The following is a 17,096-nucleotide window of genomic DNA, read 5'->3' as shown; positions in this document are numbered from 1 at the left end:
CCCAAAAATTCCACTTTTCTTTCCTGCATTTTCTTCATTTCACGACACGTGGTCGTTACTTTCGGCTGTTCGGTGCGGTCCCTGTAGTTTTAATTTTAATTAAGAAAAGGTGCATTGTCCCCTAAGTTGGGCTCAGGCAAATAGCGACGTGCACTATTTTTTTAATTGCGTTATCTATCCAAAAATGTTGTCTGTTGATGAATTGGCCTGCGTTTACAGCGCATTGATCTTACAAGATGATGAAATTGCTATAACAGTAAGTGTTGGTTTGTATGAGTTCATTAGGAAAAAATTACTACCCATCTAATTTGAATTTAAAATTATCTTGTTATGATTATTTCAGCTGTTTTAAATATCAATCTTTAAGGACACAGCTTCATACTGTTTGAATTTTAAAAGTTATTTTTCTGGGAAGGTCCGATAACGTACTCGATGAAACTTAATTTCCTAAATATTAGGCAATTAGTAAGATAAAAGGCAGTATGTATTAGTAACTGTGCTAATCCGTAAGGTAAGCAGATTTCTAAACTGTTGTCTAAATGTCCCCTGCGGATTTCCAATTTGAGAAAACACGACTACATATGTTTTATAATGCATGAGTAGAATATCTCCCTGCTTGCTTCTCTCGGATAAAAATCGGTACCTTATTTTCTTTATTCGACAAAGCAAAAATACATTGCTTTTATCGAGGTCAGGATTTTGGGTAGTTTCATACTATCTGAAAGTCTCAAGCCTCGTACAGTAAAATGTGCTAGTTTTCAATCCCTTTTACTTTTGTAGTAACAATGAACGCTAAGCTAGCTACATTTTTTTTCTGCTTCCCTAGAATCCATGCTACTCTAATTTTTGCTACAAAGACTGAAATAAGTTTCCTGGCTCTTGCTTCATTTTATTTAGTTTAAAATAGTTAAGCAAGATATAAAATCAAGTGATGACAATAAAAACCTGAAAATGCATGAAGGTTTGAACTGATTTAATGAGTCTAATGATTCATCTTGCAGTATAAGGGATATTTTCATTTCCAATCAAATAATTAAAGATTACATTGCTTCATGAAAAAATTCTCAGTACTAAGCAACTGGTTGGAAATTATATGGCCTAGGAAAGATGAGGCCAGTCACAATCAAAAATAACTACTACATAGTTGTGGCGAACTGAACCTGGCAGGATCTTAACAAGGCTGCTGGGTTAGGTTTGCCCCAAAGAGAGTAAATTACTTGCTTTTATTGGAGATGCTTACCCCCCTCAGATCAAATATTTGCAGGGATAGTAATTCTCCAACAGTGTTGTTCAAAGCTCATCCTCCAAGAAGCAGTATTTCTTTTTGGCCAGAGTCTTTGATACATGTATACATCCATTTTAGATTTTTTTTGTTCTCAAATTGGACGGAAAGAGGTAATTTGATTTTTTTTAGTAAGATTAGAAAATCTTCGGGGAAAGTGTTTATTGCTTTTTATCCTGCATGTAATGTGCTTTTATATTAATTCATCTGATGACAAATATTCCTTGATAAACTGATAGTTGAACTGATTTAATGAGTCTGATGAATAAGGTTAAAAGCCTTTTAATGTGTCTAAGGGTGGTATTAAGAAAAATAAACTTATTACCACCAGGGTGACTTAGATCTTGAAACTATTTCTGTGACAATAAGTCTTTATCGAGGTCAGGATTTTGGATAGTTTCATATCATCTGAAAGTCTCAAGCCTCGTACAGCAAAATGTGCTAGTTTCCAATCCTTTTACCTTTTGTGGTAACAATGAACATTAAGCTAGCTACACACTTTGTTTGTTATATGAAATTTTTCAAGTCCTGAGAACTAAAAAAATGCAATACACCAGATAGCCTAGTTATCACATCCAGAGACTAAAGGGTGATAGCTTACTACTGCATACCCAAGCTTTGCTTTCAATTTAAGCGTCAAACCGCCCCATGCTGTGGCCGCTTGCTGGTAAGATCTATTAGTTTGTTGGCACTCAGCTTCAATGGGATTTGGGCTCGATTGTTCACTAAGCCAGACTTGATGTGCTCTAATAAGAACGAAACTGCAGTTCAGTTCGAAGTTCATACAGATCTGACAAAACATGAGCTACCTGCTTTTTACTTGAAAATTTTCTTAAGATATTTGATTTTGTGAAGAAATCAATAAAAACTGCTTTGTTTAAAATTAAGTATGGGTGCAACAATAAATGCTCTATATCTGGTAAAAAAAAGTAAAATTAATGATATGCGGATTATACATTGCCGCGGATTATCCAAGTTTTTTTTCTTCCTCTCTCTATCAACACTAACGCATTGAAATTCAATTTACAGCAAGATTCACCTGCATAGACCGTTCCTGAGTCTGTAAAGTTGTTTATTTTAAATAGTTTGAGTTTTCTTCTCATGCAATTTAGGCTGTGTAAAATAAAAACCATACAGTCATAGTAAAAGCGGCCCCCATTTGTATCCGTTTATTCCTTTGTCTTTAAATAATTAGCATACTATGATCACGATTTCAAGAAGAAATCATTATTTTTTAGATACATTTTGTGTAAGATTCCGAAAAAACAAATAAGGTGGGCTTTCTTTTTTTAATTTCTTCCTTTTTTTTTCAATTAACATTAGTAGTTATAAAAAAATTCTGCAGAGTCAAAAATTTTCTTCAACACAATTTGGCATTCATCTATATTATGCAAGATTGCTTACTGCTAAAAAAAACCTAACCAATTTTTTAATTTTACTTTTTTTTCTTTTTGATCAACAAATGTTGTTCGCCAATTTTGAGGTACATCAATTAAAAATATTATAAAAGCAGTAGATATAGTTGAAAAAACATTCTGCTTGTATAGTAGTACTTAACTTTTTTTTCAATGTTGTATTTTTTCTGTTTGGCATGTTATGAGACACGACAAGTACTGCAAAAGAAAATTTTTTTAAGCACTCATTTGATTTAACAGACAGTTTTGAATTTTATCTAGATCTGGTCCCTTGGTGTTTAGTCGATTCATGTGTAAATTGGGTCCGTTTTGTATCCTCTTCACAATTTCATTTGTTTGGTGTTCCTTCGTAGATAAATCAATTCACTGAAAGCAAAATAAAAAGAAAGCTCCCTCCCAATGGACTCGTTTCACGTGTCGTCATAGGTCACATGATCTCGGTGTCACGTGATCTCGCTCCGCTCCGCTAGAGTGTGAAAACGTGCTGTGATTTAGGTGAAGATTTTTGTTTACATTACTTTCTGCGAAAAAAAAAACTCTCTTCGGTGGTTAATTTGTTCTGATGAGTGTAGTTAAGATGTATAAAAGTACAACAAAGTTGTTTTCCATGGATTTCCAGAGAAAAAAAAGGTTTTGAACAGCTTATCAACACGAAATGACACTTCGCCAGGAACGAATGCACTAGTTCTATGTTCCAATATTTGAGAAATGGCACTTCTCGCATCGGTATTTCCTAGCTATTATTTTTTAATATTAAGTTGACAGAAATTTTGACAGTGTTTTCTGCAAAATTCGTAAAACTCATGGGAAAACTTCGAAAATTTTCTGTTGAATTTTTGGAGCATCGAATACTAGATCACATACATGACTTCAATCATTCTATTTAAAGAAAAACAAATATCGAAGCATTACTACTGGATGGTTACGACAGGGAGGTTTGGTGTCATATTTGTAATCAAATCCTCTGTAGTAGTTTTTCAGTTTTCCTGACCAATACTTTGCAGCTGAGAATTATTTCTATATTTATACAAATACAAAAGTGACAACCAGCAACAGGCTTGTTTGATGCATGATATTTTGTTTCAGCTCTGACAGATTAGGTATGTGATAACTTTCTAAATGTATATTTTAACTATTTCAACTTTATTTTACAAACCAATAGATAAATTCAATTCCAAAGTTTGTTTTTGAATTTGCCAAAATGGGCAATTATGTTTTTTTTTTTTTTTAATTATCAATGGTATTTTCCCTTTGTTGTGTTATTTTGAAGCGAAACAATAGACAGTTACATCTTGAACTGAGATAGACCATGAAGATCCCATGGTGCGGTTTGGGGAGGGGAGACACCACAAAGGGACCCCCGGCCCTAGAAACCAAACTTTTTTTTTTTTTTTGTGACAAGTATACAAATACAGTTGTAAATATTTTTGGCAAATTTGGTAAGAAGTTGTTTCAGTAATAGCTGCAAAAAAATAGAAATTCAACGAATAATATTTAGGAAAGTCAACAAATGCTTAGTAATAAAAAAGAAGAATCTAAAATGTTAATTTCAAAAAATAACAAAAAATTGAAATGATAAAAAATGTTTTATATCCTACGGCAACAGTGGCGCAGCGAAGGAGGAGGGAGGGTTGGGGGTGAAAACACCCCCCAAAGGCATTGTTTTTAACATAAAAATGCAAATTCTAATACAGTAGTTTATGCATATGAAAGGGCTGTTTTAAACACACAAAAAAACCCCTTCAGAAGGTATTTCTGGCTGCGCTAGTGTACGGCAACATTAAAAATTTTCAAAATTTTGAAAAATCATAATGAAAAGTCATTCCAGTTCGAAAAATAAAAATCTGAGAACAAAAACATAAGCTGACCAAACCATCAAAGTTCAGGAATGGTCACTTTTTTCACTTAAAACATTTTCAAAAGCAAAATTTGAAATTTCTGCATCCAAAATTATTAACTGTTTTGTTTCTACAAAATTTTCAGATAAATAATATGAACATTTTACTCACATTAGAAATAGAATCTCTACCAGTATGTAATTTTGTACTTTGTTATTATTATTTTTTGGAAAGTGGCACGATTTGCTAGCATCATCACCCCCCCCCCCTTTCTAGTGACCCCGCAACCCCCTCGGAATCTGAAAGTGTCAACGAGCAGCTCTGATGATGCTATACGCAGACAGATGTTTGTGTAACCCACTATTCGACTATTTCCTGAAACTTATTTTTAACTTATACATTTCGGTATTTTACCCGGGGTCATTACACAAAGGCATGCCGGTCCCAAGTGTCAGTTTAAGGATGAGTAGGAGATCTGAAACTCAAAACAACTTATAATTTGAATTATTCAAATTATAAGTTGCAAAAGCATGTGTCAAACGTATTAACAAAAACAAAAGTAGAATTATTAATTAAATAAATACTTCCATATATAGAATGTGGAAATCTTACGGGAGAAGTTTTAGATATTTTTAAAAACCTGGATTGAAATTCAAAAATTGAATGAAATTTGAACAATGCTGAGCAATGCGAAACTTGTTTACTTGGTGCTTATAAGCATAACTTATCAAATAAAATGTTTCCAAAAAGCAGGATTGAAAAAATCTGCATTGCGCTCTTGGAAATACTTAGACAAGTAGTAAAAAGCTTTTAATTTTTTCATAATAATAAATTCAAACATTAAATTCAAAAATGTATGAATGCGAAAATGTATGTAGAAATATTGAAGATGTAAATTAAACACACTGATTTAAAATTAAATTTTTGGGGGGGAGCAGGGGAGACCTAGTTGACAATTTTGGGGCCTCATGGATCTTTTTGCAGGAGTGCTCAAAATTTATAGATCCAGGTCTGCTTACATAATTAAATTTGCTTAAAAACAACTATTGTGAATTACTTTTGCAAGGTAACTGTTTTACGAAAACATTATTAAAACAACATTATATTCAGTTAATACCCTTCGACGCTCCGCCCCTTAATTAAAAAAATTTAAAATGACAGGGTTGTCAATACGATATCTGAGAAAATAATGCATAGTTTTGGCTTTCTCAAGTCTCACCGCATGCTCTGTACATTCTACTGTGCTTATGTTCTTATCTGTAACATCGGTACAATCTTGCAGGGGCGAGAAGGGCGCAAGTTTGCGAGCTTTCTTGTGTATGAATAAAACTTAAAAAACTTATTTTAGTTATAACTGCCTTCATAAAAACAGGACCGACAAGAGGTTATATGACATGTCAGGTTGTCGGAAAACTAGGGGCCCTTCCCTTCAGGGTGCCTGACTCAGAATCGGAGTAGCATAAATTTGACAAGTTTTATGGCAAGGCGCGCCTTGGCTCTCAGCGGCCCTGCACACAATTTGATATCCAAGGTGTGGTGGAAGGAGGAGGCAATATTACATTATAAAACGTTGGAAGGAGATAGATGCTCCTTCATTTTCAAAAACAAAGAGAGCCTTGCCCCTCATTTCTTAAGTTCAAAAACAATGATTGATAAAAAAATGATGAAATTCTTCGATTCCCGTGTTAAGTGTAAGTCGGCTGGGTGGCGTGGTGGCCAGGTTATGTCTTGGTACTGTGTCCTGATTCCCGGTAGCCAGTTGGTACGTTTTCCAGATGCAGAAAATCATCAGGTCCCTTGTGCCACGATTATGCGACAGTAAAAGATCCCTTGAGTAATTGTTAAGCTTTGAACGCTTTCGGCAAAATTGAAAAAAAATCCTATTTCGGTTTCTAATCGTTGAGGTGCCTCTATCTCGTGGAAACAGGGTAACAAAACCATCTGTGCATTGACATCTGTGTCTTAATGGTGGCACCAGCCGCTTTTGGTGCCTGATATAATTTTTGTTTCTCATGTGAGCCTATGCCGGCCTAAAACTTTAAATAGCAGTTCCTCATTTTGAGCTCACTTCAGATGCAGATATGACTTGAGCTTAGCACGGCAGCATAAGGATTTTAATCTAAAATGTATGTTTTTGCAATATTTGCAAGTTAAGTGAAAAACACTTGAAACTATTACTTTTACTTAAAAGGTCAAAAATAGGATGCATTTGCTGTTCAGGGCAAGGGCCCAGGCTTGATTCCCCTTAATTCAGCACTGCATTGAAAGAAAACTTTTAGAAAATAAAATAGCCTAGAAGTTTAAATAATCAAATAACATTATTACTTTTTCGCAGTCCCCGAAAAAATTTTTTGGCACCCTTGATTCACATATATGAATTGCTATTGGCACCTGATATAGTTTAGTTTCTTAATGTAGGCTTTAACCCTCCCCCCCCCCTTGCAGTTGCTTTAGTAATTCTCAATCTTGGGCTTTAACAATTCCTTAATAAAAAAACTAAATTTTAAGTTATATTTACTTGTTTGTTTTGAAGAATAAAGTTGAAATAGCTAAAAAAAATGCATCGAAAAAAAGCACTTCTAATAAATTATTTAGAAAAGTTTCTACATTAAATTTTAGAGGGAAAAACATATATAACTCATCAAACAAGAAAATAGAAGCAATTCTAAACTGCAAAGCATTAGTCAGGTAAACTGAAAAGCTACTACAGAGGATTTGATTTTAAATATGACTCTAAACCTCCCTGTTGTAACCACCCAGTCATGCAGAAGAACCAAATTCTTTGATTCTTGTTTAGTTTGAAATTATGAATATGATTTTGTATTTGAATGCTCTGAAAATTTTCCTAGCAAGGAAGTACGTGTAACGAAAAAACCCAGCAAATATCCGAAACGATTATTCGAATCTATCAAATATGCATTTTAATGTAACATGTATTCGATGACAGCAAAATATGTCGTACTTACTGCGAGTCATATGTGGTACGATAAGATTTTGTTTATAACACATTTATTCAATAAAAATGCTGCAAGAAGTGCATGTTTCTGTAAAAAAAAAACTTTAGTGAATGGCTGGCGTCGAACACAATATTAATCAAGTATTTGAACTCATAACAACAATGCATTCGTTCCTGGCAAAGCTTGTCATTTCGTGTTGACAAGCTCTGTTCAAAAAACTTTTTTTTCAAAGGAAATCCATGGAAAACAACCTTGTTTGACTTTTATATCTCTTAAATAAACTCATGAGAACAAGTAAGCATGAAACAGAATGGTTTTTCCCCCAAAACTTAATGTAAACAAAAATCTTCTGCTTAATCAGAACACGAATTCACTGTCTTTCGGCGCGAACCGGAAATCATGTGACACCGAGATCACGTGATCGAGCAGACGACGCTGAAACAAGTCCATTTCGACGAGGTAAATGAGGCCACTGATGATCATACTGGTCATAGTACAGTGAAACCTGTGTAAGTTGACCACTTGCGGTGCAGTACTTTGGTGGCCAACTTAGACAGGTGGTCAACTTATAAAGGGGGTAATGATTTTTTTTTTGTCATTTTTTACACAATGTATTCATTTTTTGACTAATTTATACTTACTCTTTCTATTCAACTCACTTTCATTGCTTAACATTACTTTGAAACAATAATTTAAAATATTATTCAACATATGTTTAGAGATTATTTTCTGAGAATGACGTATAATGTGTTATGCAAATTTAAAATTTCAGTTAATTGATTTAAAAAAAATCATATTGTTTATGAAAAGTTACTTATTTGAAATTAATAGTTCCTAAAAATTCATATCATAGCTAATCAAAAATAATAATTTTTTCGCTTCATTTTTTTCTCATATACATTTGTAAGTATAATAATCTACTTTTCAACAAAATAATTCCTTATTGAAGTTTGGCGCACTTATGACACCAGTTTTGGAAATTCCATATGTGTCAGCTAATTTTCTCTGGATTCCTCCATTTTCGATTAATTTTAATATTTCATGCTTTTTATCAATCTCAAGTTCAACTAACTTTCTTTTTGAAGCTAGTTTATGTAAAACTATAACACAAAGAGCAACAAGCTGGACTCTCCTAGTTTGCAAAGGTAATTGAAAATGAATATGTCCTATCTCTTAATCCCTTGCACCAGAAATACTGCAATGCAAGTAACTTTGCTCTTTAGCATAAGTTCAGTGTTGCCACAAAATATTGCAACTGGAAAAAATGCTTTGTACTTTTTTACTGACATTTTTTCATTGAACACAAAGTACAAAAGGTAATCTCAAATAGAACAACAAAAGAAAAACAAGTTTGGACAATAAAAGGGTGTTTTATTTAGTTGGTAAAATGCTAGTCTGGCATCAAAAATACTCTTGGAAAGCTATTAAAAAAATAATAATAAAATAAAATAATTTGCTAAATTAAGTTTTAAAAAATAAACCAAGTGGTCAACTTACAAAGGGTTTTTACAATGGCAGTGGTTGCGGCACCGACCGCCGGAAATGCAATGAAGTACCGACCTCCTTCTGCGCATGCGCAGAGTAGAAATTACTGCCATGGGGTCGGGATTGTTTTATGAACCCGACCAAGGGGGCGTTACGATGGGCGGGATCTAATTTCAACAGCCGACCAATGATATTCTATGCGGTCGGACGAATTATGTATGGCCGACCACACAAATTAAGATACTTTCCCAATGACCATGCTAAGCGGTCGGACGAAATATGTATGGCCGACCACACAAATTAAGATTCTTTCCCAATGAGTCTAAGCGGTCGGACGAATTATGTATGGCAGACCACACAAATTAAGATACTTTCCCAATGACCATGCTGAGCGGTCGGACGAAATATGTATGGCCGACCACACAAATTAAGATTCTTTCCCAATGACATTCTAAGCGGTCGGACGAGTAATATATGGCCGACTACGCAAATTAAGATATATACGCCGAGCGAAATGATAGTTCTGGAATTAATATAGATATTAAAACGGCATACACGATCTGTAATTATGCTTTAATCATAATTCAATTATTCGATGCGATACATCGACCATCTCCGACCCATGCCCTCGAGTGCCGCTGCTTTGGGTCGGACATGATTCAAATAGACCTTATGAAATTCTATGGAGGTCGGATGTATAATATGCGACTTAATATGAATTTCCAGTGAAATACTATATTTAGCGATAATTTAATAAGAATTAAGGTAGATTTACAGCGACTAACCGATGTGTGTCACCGCCGGTCGTATAATACGGCAGGAATTCTTTTCCGAATTCTGACTCATGCCCTCGAGCGCGAAATTCTAGAAAGGAAATCTGTAGAGCTATTCATTTTGAACTCTTTTAAACAGTTTTCGAATATTCAATGTACGCTTTGAAACTCGCACCGCGTTCCATGATGCTAGCCATTTTTACACGAACCAAGCACGCACGCACAAGGTCGGAAGTAGTTGGAATTAGTGACGTCGCTAGCTGGAACCGCCGCGCCACGCGCAGCGAAAGAGGCGTGTCAATCCGTTGAAAGTGTCAGATTTGCGCATGCGCGAGTTTCTTGGTCGAATGCCGAATCCAGCTCCGACGGCCGGTGCCGCAACCACTGCGTTTTACAATACTCCAAACCAAATTTGGTGTACATTAGTGGTCAAGATAGACAGGTGGTCAAGATAGAGAGGTGGCCAAGTTACAGAGGTTTTCCTTCATTATATAAGATAAGATTAATTCCGGTCCTGATAAAAGCGGTCTACATAGACAGGTGGTCAATTTTACAGGTTTTACTGTAGCATGCATTTTACATATAACTTAATATTTTGTTATTGCCTGCAATATAGGACTCTGGAGCCTCTAAACTTTAAGTTTCCTGGCAGCCTTATATTTAATCTGATGGGTCCATGTTTTATGTTTTTGTCCTAGTAAACTAGGAAATTCTGATTAATTTGTCTGATATATAATAGAAACATCTATTAATCTTTTATAGCCAGAAAAGATGTCTACAATCCTTAAAGCTGCCAATGTCGATGTTGAGTCTTATTGGCCAGGTGAGTTTTTCAGTTCAGCTTTTAAATTTGTCAAGGTCTGTTGTAGGTAGGGACGTACCGAGTACTCGGTACTCGACCAAATTCTGATCAGATACACGGCCAATACCGAGTAGTTGCAAAAAATTGAATATTGTCAAACACAGATACTAAAATTTATATAAAAAAAAAGAGCAAGCATTATATTTTGCAATCATTTTCAATTCAAATTTATAAGTCTCCAAAGTTAATAAAACTTATTTATTAAAAATTATGCAAAAAAGGTAAGTATAGAAAATATGGAATTTATATATTAAAAATGGATTTTTGCTTCAACCAAAAATTAGTTATAAAAAATATAAAAATATCTTTGCTTAAAAAATAAAACAACGTTAAAAGTACAGTGCAGGAATACTGCAGACACATGTTTTGGCGTTACAAGGAATTCTTTTTTCAATGCACAAAATAGGAGCTCGTGGATTTAAAGACAACAATCGGATTTTTTTGTCCAATGTCTTTACATTCTTTAGCTCACATGTCATGCACTGAAAAAGACGTTACTTGTGATGGGAAGGGGGGGGGGGGGCAGAAACAGGTGTATGCATTGTTCCTGCACATTTGTTTTATATGCTTTTAAAAATTATATTTGGCTGACTAGAACTATAAGTGATTGGTATACAGTGAAAACCCTCCTAACGTACACCCCTCAAAGGCAGGCAGACAATTTTTAATTCCCCAGTTCCAATGCAAATAACATTCTTAAACCCGTCCTTCGGACACCTCACTATTGCGAACAAAAAAAATTGTCCGCATTAGAGGGATTTTACTGTAATTTGTTTTAATTCCAACTTGATTAATCATACCTTTTATTTATTTTCAATTTTAAAAGTAATTTTTTTGTAAAATTTTAGACATAATCATAATTGTTTATATAATGCGTGATTAAATTTCAGCAGGAATTTAGTTTTCAAAATCATTATATGGAGAAGGAGTTCTATACTACTATTCCAATAAGTTCAAAATTCATCACATGTGTGTCGATGGTTCTTCTTAAAACATAATTGGTACTTGGTAACTCGGCCGAGTACTCAGTACGTCTCTAGTTGTAGGGCTGGGCGAAGCGTCGTCAAAAACTAGTGTGTATATCTCTAATATTTCTCTAAGCCGATGCATTGGTAATACATTGATGTACAGGCAATGATCCAATGTCATTTTTTCACACTAATGTTAATTAGCAATGTGTAAATCCAATCTGGTTAGACAATGAAGGTGCAAAGGGTTAGCCCTTCATTTCTCCCAAAACATGTAAGAATTGCACATGTATTCTTAGTTATAGACGAAAGATATGTTGATGCACATGTGATGCAACATGTATTTTGGTCTTGCAAGGCACAGGTGTCTCACGGGTCGGTAACGCAGTGTCACCCCTCCCCCCTCAAATGAAATTAAATGTTTTATTAAAATTTATTTAATTCTCTGAAAGAACCAAGTTCTATTTTTGTGGCATAACAAAAGTTTGACATGTCAAATTTGTCATTTTTTCATGAGGGAAAGCAAAACATATGTAGAGTTATGAAATTTTGGCACAAAATTATATGAGTTTTTGTTTTCATTTTTTTCAAATTCTGGCATAAAAAAATACCACTATAAACACATGATTGGTCAAGTAGAACATGGTCAAATTTGCCCTATCAACTTTTGGCAAATAACATGGAATTAGGTTAGTAAAGATTCTAGTTATGTATGTATTATGAGAAATCGTTCATTTACCAAAAATAGTTTTTGTGTGCACTCCTTTTTTTTTTTAATTACAATATTGTTACCAAATTGAGTTTTAAGAACTATTTATATGTACTTTTTTGCTACAAGTGTTCAAACTGTAGTGACAAAAGATTTTGTTAAGAAACCGTGAATGCACCTGATACAAAATTGGCAATTTTGCTGATACGGAAATGAATTTTTGATTTTCCATCCCTGATGCTGTTTGTGAGTCTAAAAGTTTAATTGTTGGCTTGATGTGAAATATTAAAATCCGTATAGATCAGTGTTGCACAACCTGGATCACTTAGTAGATGAAGGGGGGGGGGGAGTAAAAACCATCAAAGACATAGTGTATTAAGCTAGGTCATAGATAAGGCTTTTTCAGGCTTTTACCGGAATTCCTGCTTTTGTGACCTTTGTTCCTTTTTTTGCCTCTTTCAGGCCTTCTTTTCCTTAAAAATTGGAAAAAGATACGAATTTTTCAGTCCTTGATTTCTTATTCTATTTTTCTTCCCTCGAATCTTCATCTACCGCAATATCTATCTGCCAAAAGCGTATGGTTTGGAATCATGCCAACAACGTCAATTACATCATGCGCCGAAAGTTGCATGCCTCGTTTGCAATTTCAATCTTTTTGCATCTTGCAAGTATCTCAATTATTTTTATTCTTGAGTAATTTTTTACAAAATGCTACCTTATATCTGCTTATTTTATTCATCATTTCAATAATATTTTTATTACTTTAATTTATTTTAGAAAAAATGCAAAAGTTAATCAAAAAAATGTGGCTTAGCACCCACAGTCTCGAATTTTATTGAAAACAAATTTTGGGTTCCAATGCAAAGAAAAAGTTAGCCAATCGTTAATGTACAGACAGACCTTACAAACAGACTAAACTTTACAAACTGACCTAATTTTAAAATTAATGTTCTCACTTGTTTAACACCATAAACTCAAATAAACTGGTGCAATGCATCAAATTGTACAAAATTACTTATACTTAAATATGTATTACCTTTAAAACTCGTAAATTAGCCATTTTTTGTTGAATTTTTGAATATCATGGCTTCTAGGTTCTATTTTGATGCAGTTTTGAATATCATCCCTTTTACGAAATTTTTTTAGATTTCCTCCTTACTTTCTCCTTTCTTTTCCGCCAAAGTAGATATAATCTTGTACTTTATGTAGATATGTTTTAATTTAATTTTGAAACTTAGTATGTTGTGTAGCTTAAAATGATAAATTTTAACTTGTTTAAAAGCATATAGTAAATTGTTATCAAAATCACAGTGGCTTGTCCTAGTGATTGATTTAGTAGAAAAAACACTACTATTGTAAAAGGGTTTTTCTCAGAGTTTCATCTTTCTTACATGAATATTCCAGGTCTTTTTGCTCGAGCACTAGAGGGAGTTGATGTGAAACAGCTCATCACCAATGTAGGCTCAGGAGCTGCAGCTGCTCCAGCTGGTGGTGCCGCAGCTGAAGTTGCTGAGGATGCAGGTGGTAAGGAGGCCAAAAAGGAAGAGAAACAGGAAGAGTCGGAAGAGGAAGATGATGACATGGGATTTGGTTAGTGATCACTTACAACCATTGTATTTTTCTGTTTCTATTTCAAAGTTCCAAGTGTTTTGATTTCCGAATCATGAATTCTGGCAAGGAAATTAAATGGAACCGAAATGCTTTTGGGGGGGTTTTATATAAGTTTTGTCAGGAATTGTCCGATTAGCTAAAAATTATCACAACACAAGAGGGGAGTAGTAGTTATGCGGCAGGCATGCACAACCTTTTTGAGACAGCAGGCCACAAAGACAGGAACTGAGTAGTTTGAGGGCAACTGAGGGGGGAGGGGGTGATAAAATTATAAAAATGCAGACTGAATGTTGCAATGTATTTGTAGCTTGCAGTAACTTTACAATATCTTAGCTAATTTCTGCTCTAGATTTGGCACACAAATATGTCTAATGAGAGAGTTTAGATTGAATCTTTTGAAACTTATCTTTTCGCTTTCGGATTTATAAACAGTAGTAGCAAGAGGTAAAAAATGGAACAAAAGTTTCCTTCATTTCTTTCTAGTTTTGGACTTCAAATTAAGGCATAAAAAGTTAGTTTGCTGGAGCACATAATGCCAAATACAGTGGCACAATCAACTGTATTCAGAGAGGCTCATTTTTCTGCCAACAAGTATTTAGAAGGGCCAATCCAGTATTTTTCTCTTACTTCCTATTTTTGTGAAATTCAATATTGGCATTTGAGAGTTTTTACTATTATCCTATTTTGTGAAAATAATCGGCATTCTAGCATTAATAACACATACAAAAGAATTCAACTTAATTTTACTTGGGAAAGCAAATATCTAATCTCTAAAGTAGGATGTTTTTAGTTTCATTGATAAGTTAAAAGAATAAATGGAAAGATGAAAAAAAACTCAGCTAAGGAACAAAGAAATGTTTGATGGCAGAGAATTTCAGACAGCAATAGGTCTCAATTTTAAAATTGATTTTTTTTCCTGATTGGGGGGGAGGGGGGGCTAAGAAACCATAGGGAGAGCAAAAATGTATCCCTAGCTCAGCAGGTTTTTTATTCTGTACATTTTAGGAGATACAGTACAACTCGATATCTCAAATCTCTCGGGACGAAAAAAAATTCGAGATATCAAGGTTTTAAAAAAATTACATTAGAAACTCTCACAATTTCACACACATACGCTATATGCATTTATATATGTTCTATGAGACCACTTTGAAATACGATCAATAAAGTAGTCTTCAACCTATTATCTTGCTTCAATCCCCTAATTACAAAGTTTCCAAGAAGAGAGATAAAAACTGGTCCCTGAAACTGATTTTACTACAAAAATTGCCAAAGAAAAACGACAACTGTAACTTGATTCTGTGCAAAAATTTCGACAGATCAAGGGTTTCGAAAAATAAATTTAAAGATAACTATGGAAAATACATAAGGGTTTTCATAGAAAATGCAGGGGAAAAATTTTTTCGAGACATCAAGGGTTTTGAGAGAAGGAGGTTCAAGATATCAAGGTTCGACTGTAATCAAAAATGATGATCCAAGCATATGTTAAAAGATTGCTGCACAATCACTCTGAATGTGCCAAACTTATTCAAGCTTATTTCCCACATGCAAGCTAGTAAATAAATGTCACTCATATAATGTTTGTATTAATTGGTACAACATTCTATTTCATGAGTATATTTTGTTTTAAGCAGAGCAATAATTTCCATATTTGTGAAGGCACCATTTTTATTATATTTTTTTTATGTGAATCTACTAATTTTGCTAGTCAAATTTTTGTAGAGGTGATGCCAAAAATAGCTGCAAAATCAACCAGTATTTAAACTTAAATTGTAAAATTGAATGATAAATAGAAAATATTTCATGCTCCTGCTTTTTAAGAAAAGAAAATAAGGGCCACTAACACTCCTAAATTTTGCTATTATCTGCTGATAAACTCCTCATTTTTTACTCTACAAAAAAAGATTTTCTTCTATCACCAATCTGATACGAGTGAATGTGATGTTCTTAGTACTTTTATTGCAAAAATTGCAATCTCTTTGCATCCGCCATAGGAATAAGATTTTTTGGATTTAGGACACGAAGAGGCAAAGAAATTAAGTTATGTTTTTATTTTTATTAAATTCATTAAATTAAATTTTTTTAAAAAAAATTCTTGCCCTTTAAGAGTGTTGAATGTCAGAAAAAAATTATTTCTTTTAACTTAAAAGAAATTTACCCTGTTTATTCAGATGGTTTAATATTTGGCATGTTAGTTGTAACTATTAAATGTCTTCCACCTTGCATGCATGAAAGATAAATAGATTATTGAATTTTGAATAGTTTTTTAACTTTTAGTTTTAATGAAACCTGCAACTTACTTAGAAGAATTATTGCATAAAAAGATAATCTGAAATGCTCATATGTATTTTTTTTTCCTTTTCAGGTCTCTTTGATTAAAGGAACCAAGCTGTACATTTTCAGAATATGTTAAATAAACAGCATTTTTAATACATTTTCTAGATTTTTTTGTATAAAATTTTATAGTTACCATATTCATAACTGCCAACTGTACTGGTTTTTCTCGAGATTCCTAGATATTTGTAGCGTAAGGAAGTTGCCCCCCCCCCTTTTAAAAAAAAATTACGATCATGCATTGTATTTTTTTTCCCCAGTTCATGTTGGCAGATGTGTATATAATATTACTTGTTGAAATTTGGTTTTTAGCTTCCACAGCTGCACCAAAGGGATGCAGTTTTGTGATTGGAAGAAACTCTTTGCTTGGTATACCTCTCATACCACTGGCTTACCACTGACAACTAAAAAGGTGTGTGACTACTTTTTGGTTTAAAAAAGAAAAAGTGCAAGAAGCAACAACTTTTCCAAAATGTTCTAGGTGTTTATTTCAAATATTGTAATAATACGTAAATTTACGCATATTTTGTATTATCAAGATTTGCACGCCCTTGAAAAGTGCTTGAAAAATTTGTTAGTGCTTAAATTCTCTCAAATAATTGGATTGTGCGTCAAAAAGTCGGACCTCCATATATCTAAGTATCAAATTGTCGTAAAAAAAAATTCGATATGTAGAAATTTTGATATATAGAAACGATCTTATTTTATCCTAAATGTCTCCTAAAACATTAAAATTAAAGCTTATTTGCATGTATGAAACCCAATTTCTAATTGATAGGAGTATCGGATTAAATAAAAGTTAATAATTAAAAAATAACAGAAATTACATTTTCAGCCTTCATACATCTTCCTTCAATTCAAC

The 17,096-nt window shown here is 33.6% G+C and overlaps 1 protein-coding gene across 1 annotated transcript; it reads left to right on the top strand.

The window, feature by feature from the left end:
- The first annotated feature begins 18 nt into the window (after nucleotides 1-18).
- Nucleotides 19-16,334, top strand: LOC129228687 (60S acidic ribosomal protein P1-like). Its single transcript, XM_054863374.1, has 4 exons — nucleotides 19-256; nucleotides 10,513-10,573; nucleotides 13,694-13,879; nucleotides 16,266-16,334. The coding sequence occupies exons 1-4, from the start codon at nucleotides 185-187 to the stop codon at nucleotides 16,277-16,279; spliced, it is 333 nt and encodes a 110-aa protein (XP_054719349.1). The 5' UTR covers nucleotides 19-184; the 3' UTR covers nucleotides 16,280-16,334.
- Nucleotides 16,335-17,096: the final 762 nt, after the last annotated feature.

The sequence above is a fragment of the Uloborus diversus genome, chromosome 1 (assembly GCF_026930045.1).
Source record: "Uloborus diversus isolate 005 chromosome 1, Udiv.v.3.1, whole genome shotgun sequence".
Taxonomy (NCBI): domain Eukaryota; kingdom Metazoa; phylum Arthropoda; class Arachnida; order Araneae; family Uloboridae; genus Uloborus; species Uloborus diversus.
The sequence above is the reverse complement of the archived record's forward strand: the minus strand, read 5'-3'. Positions and strand labels throughout refer to the sequence as shown.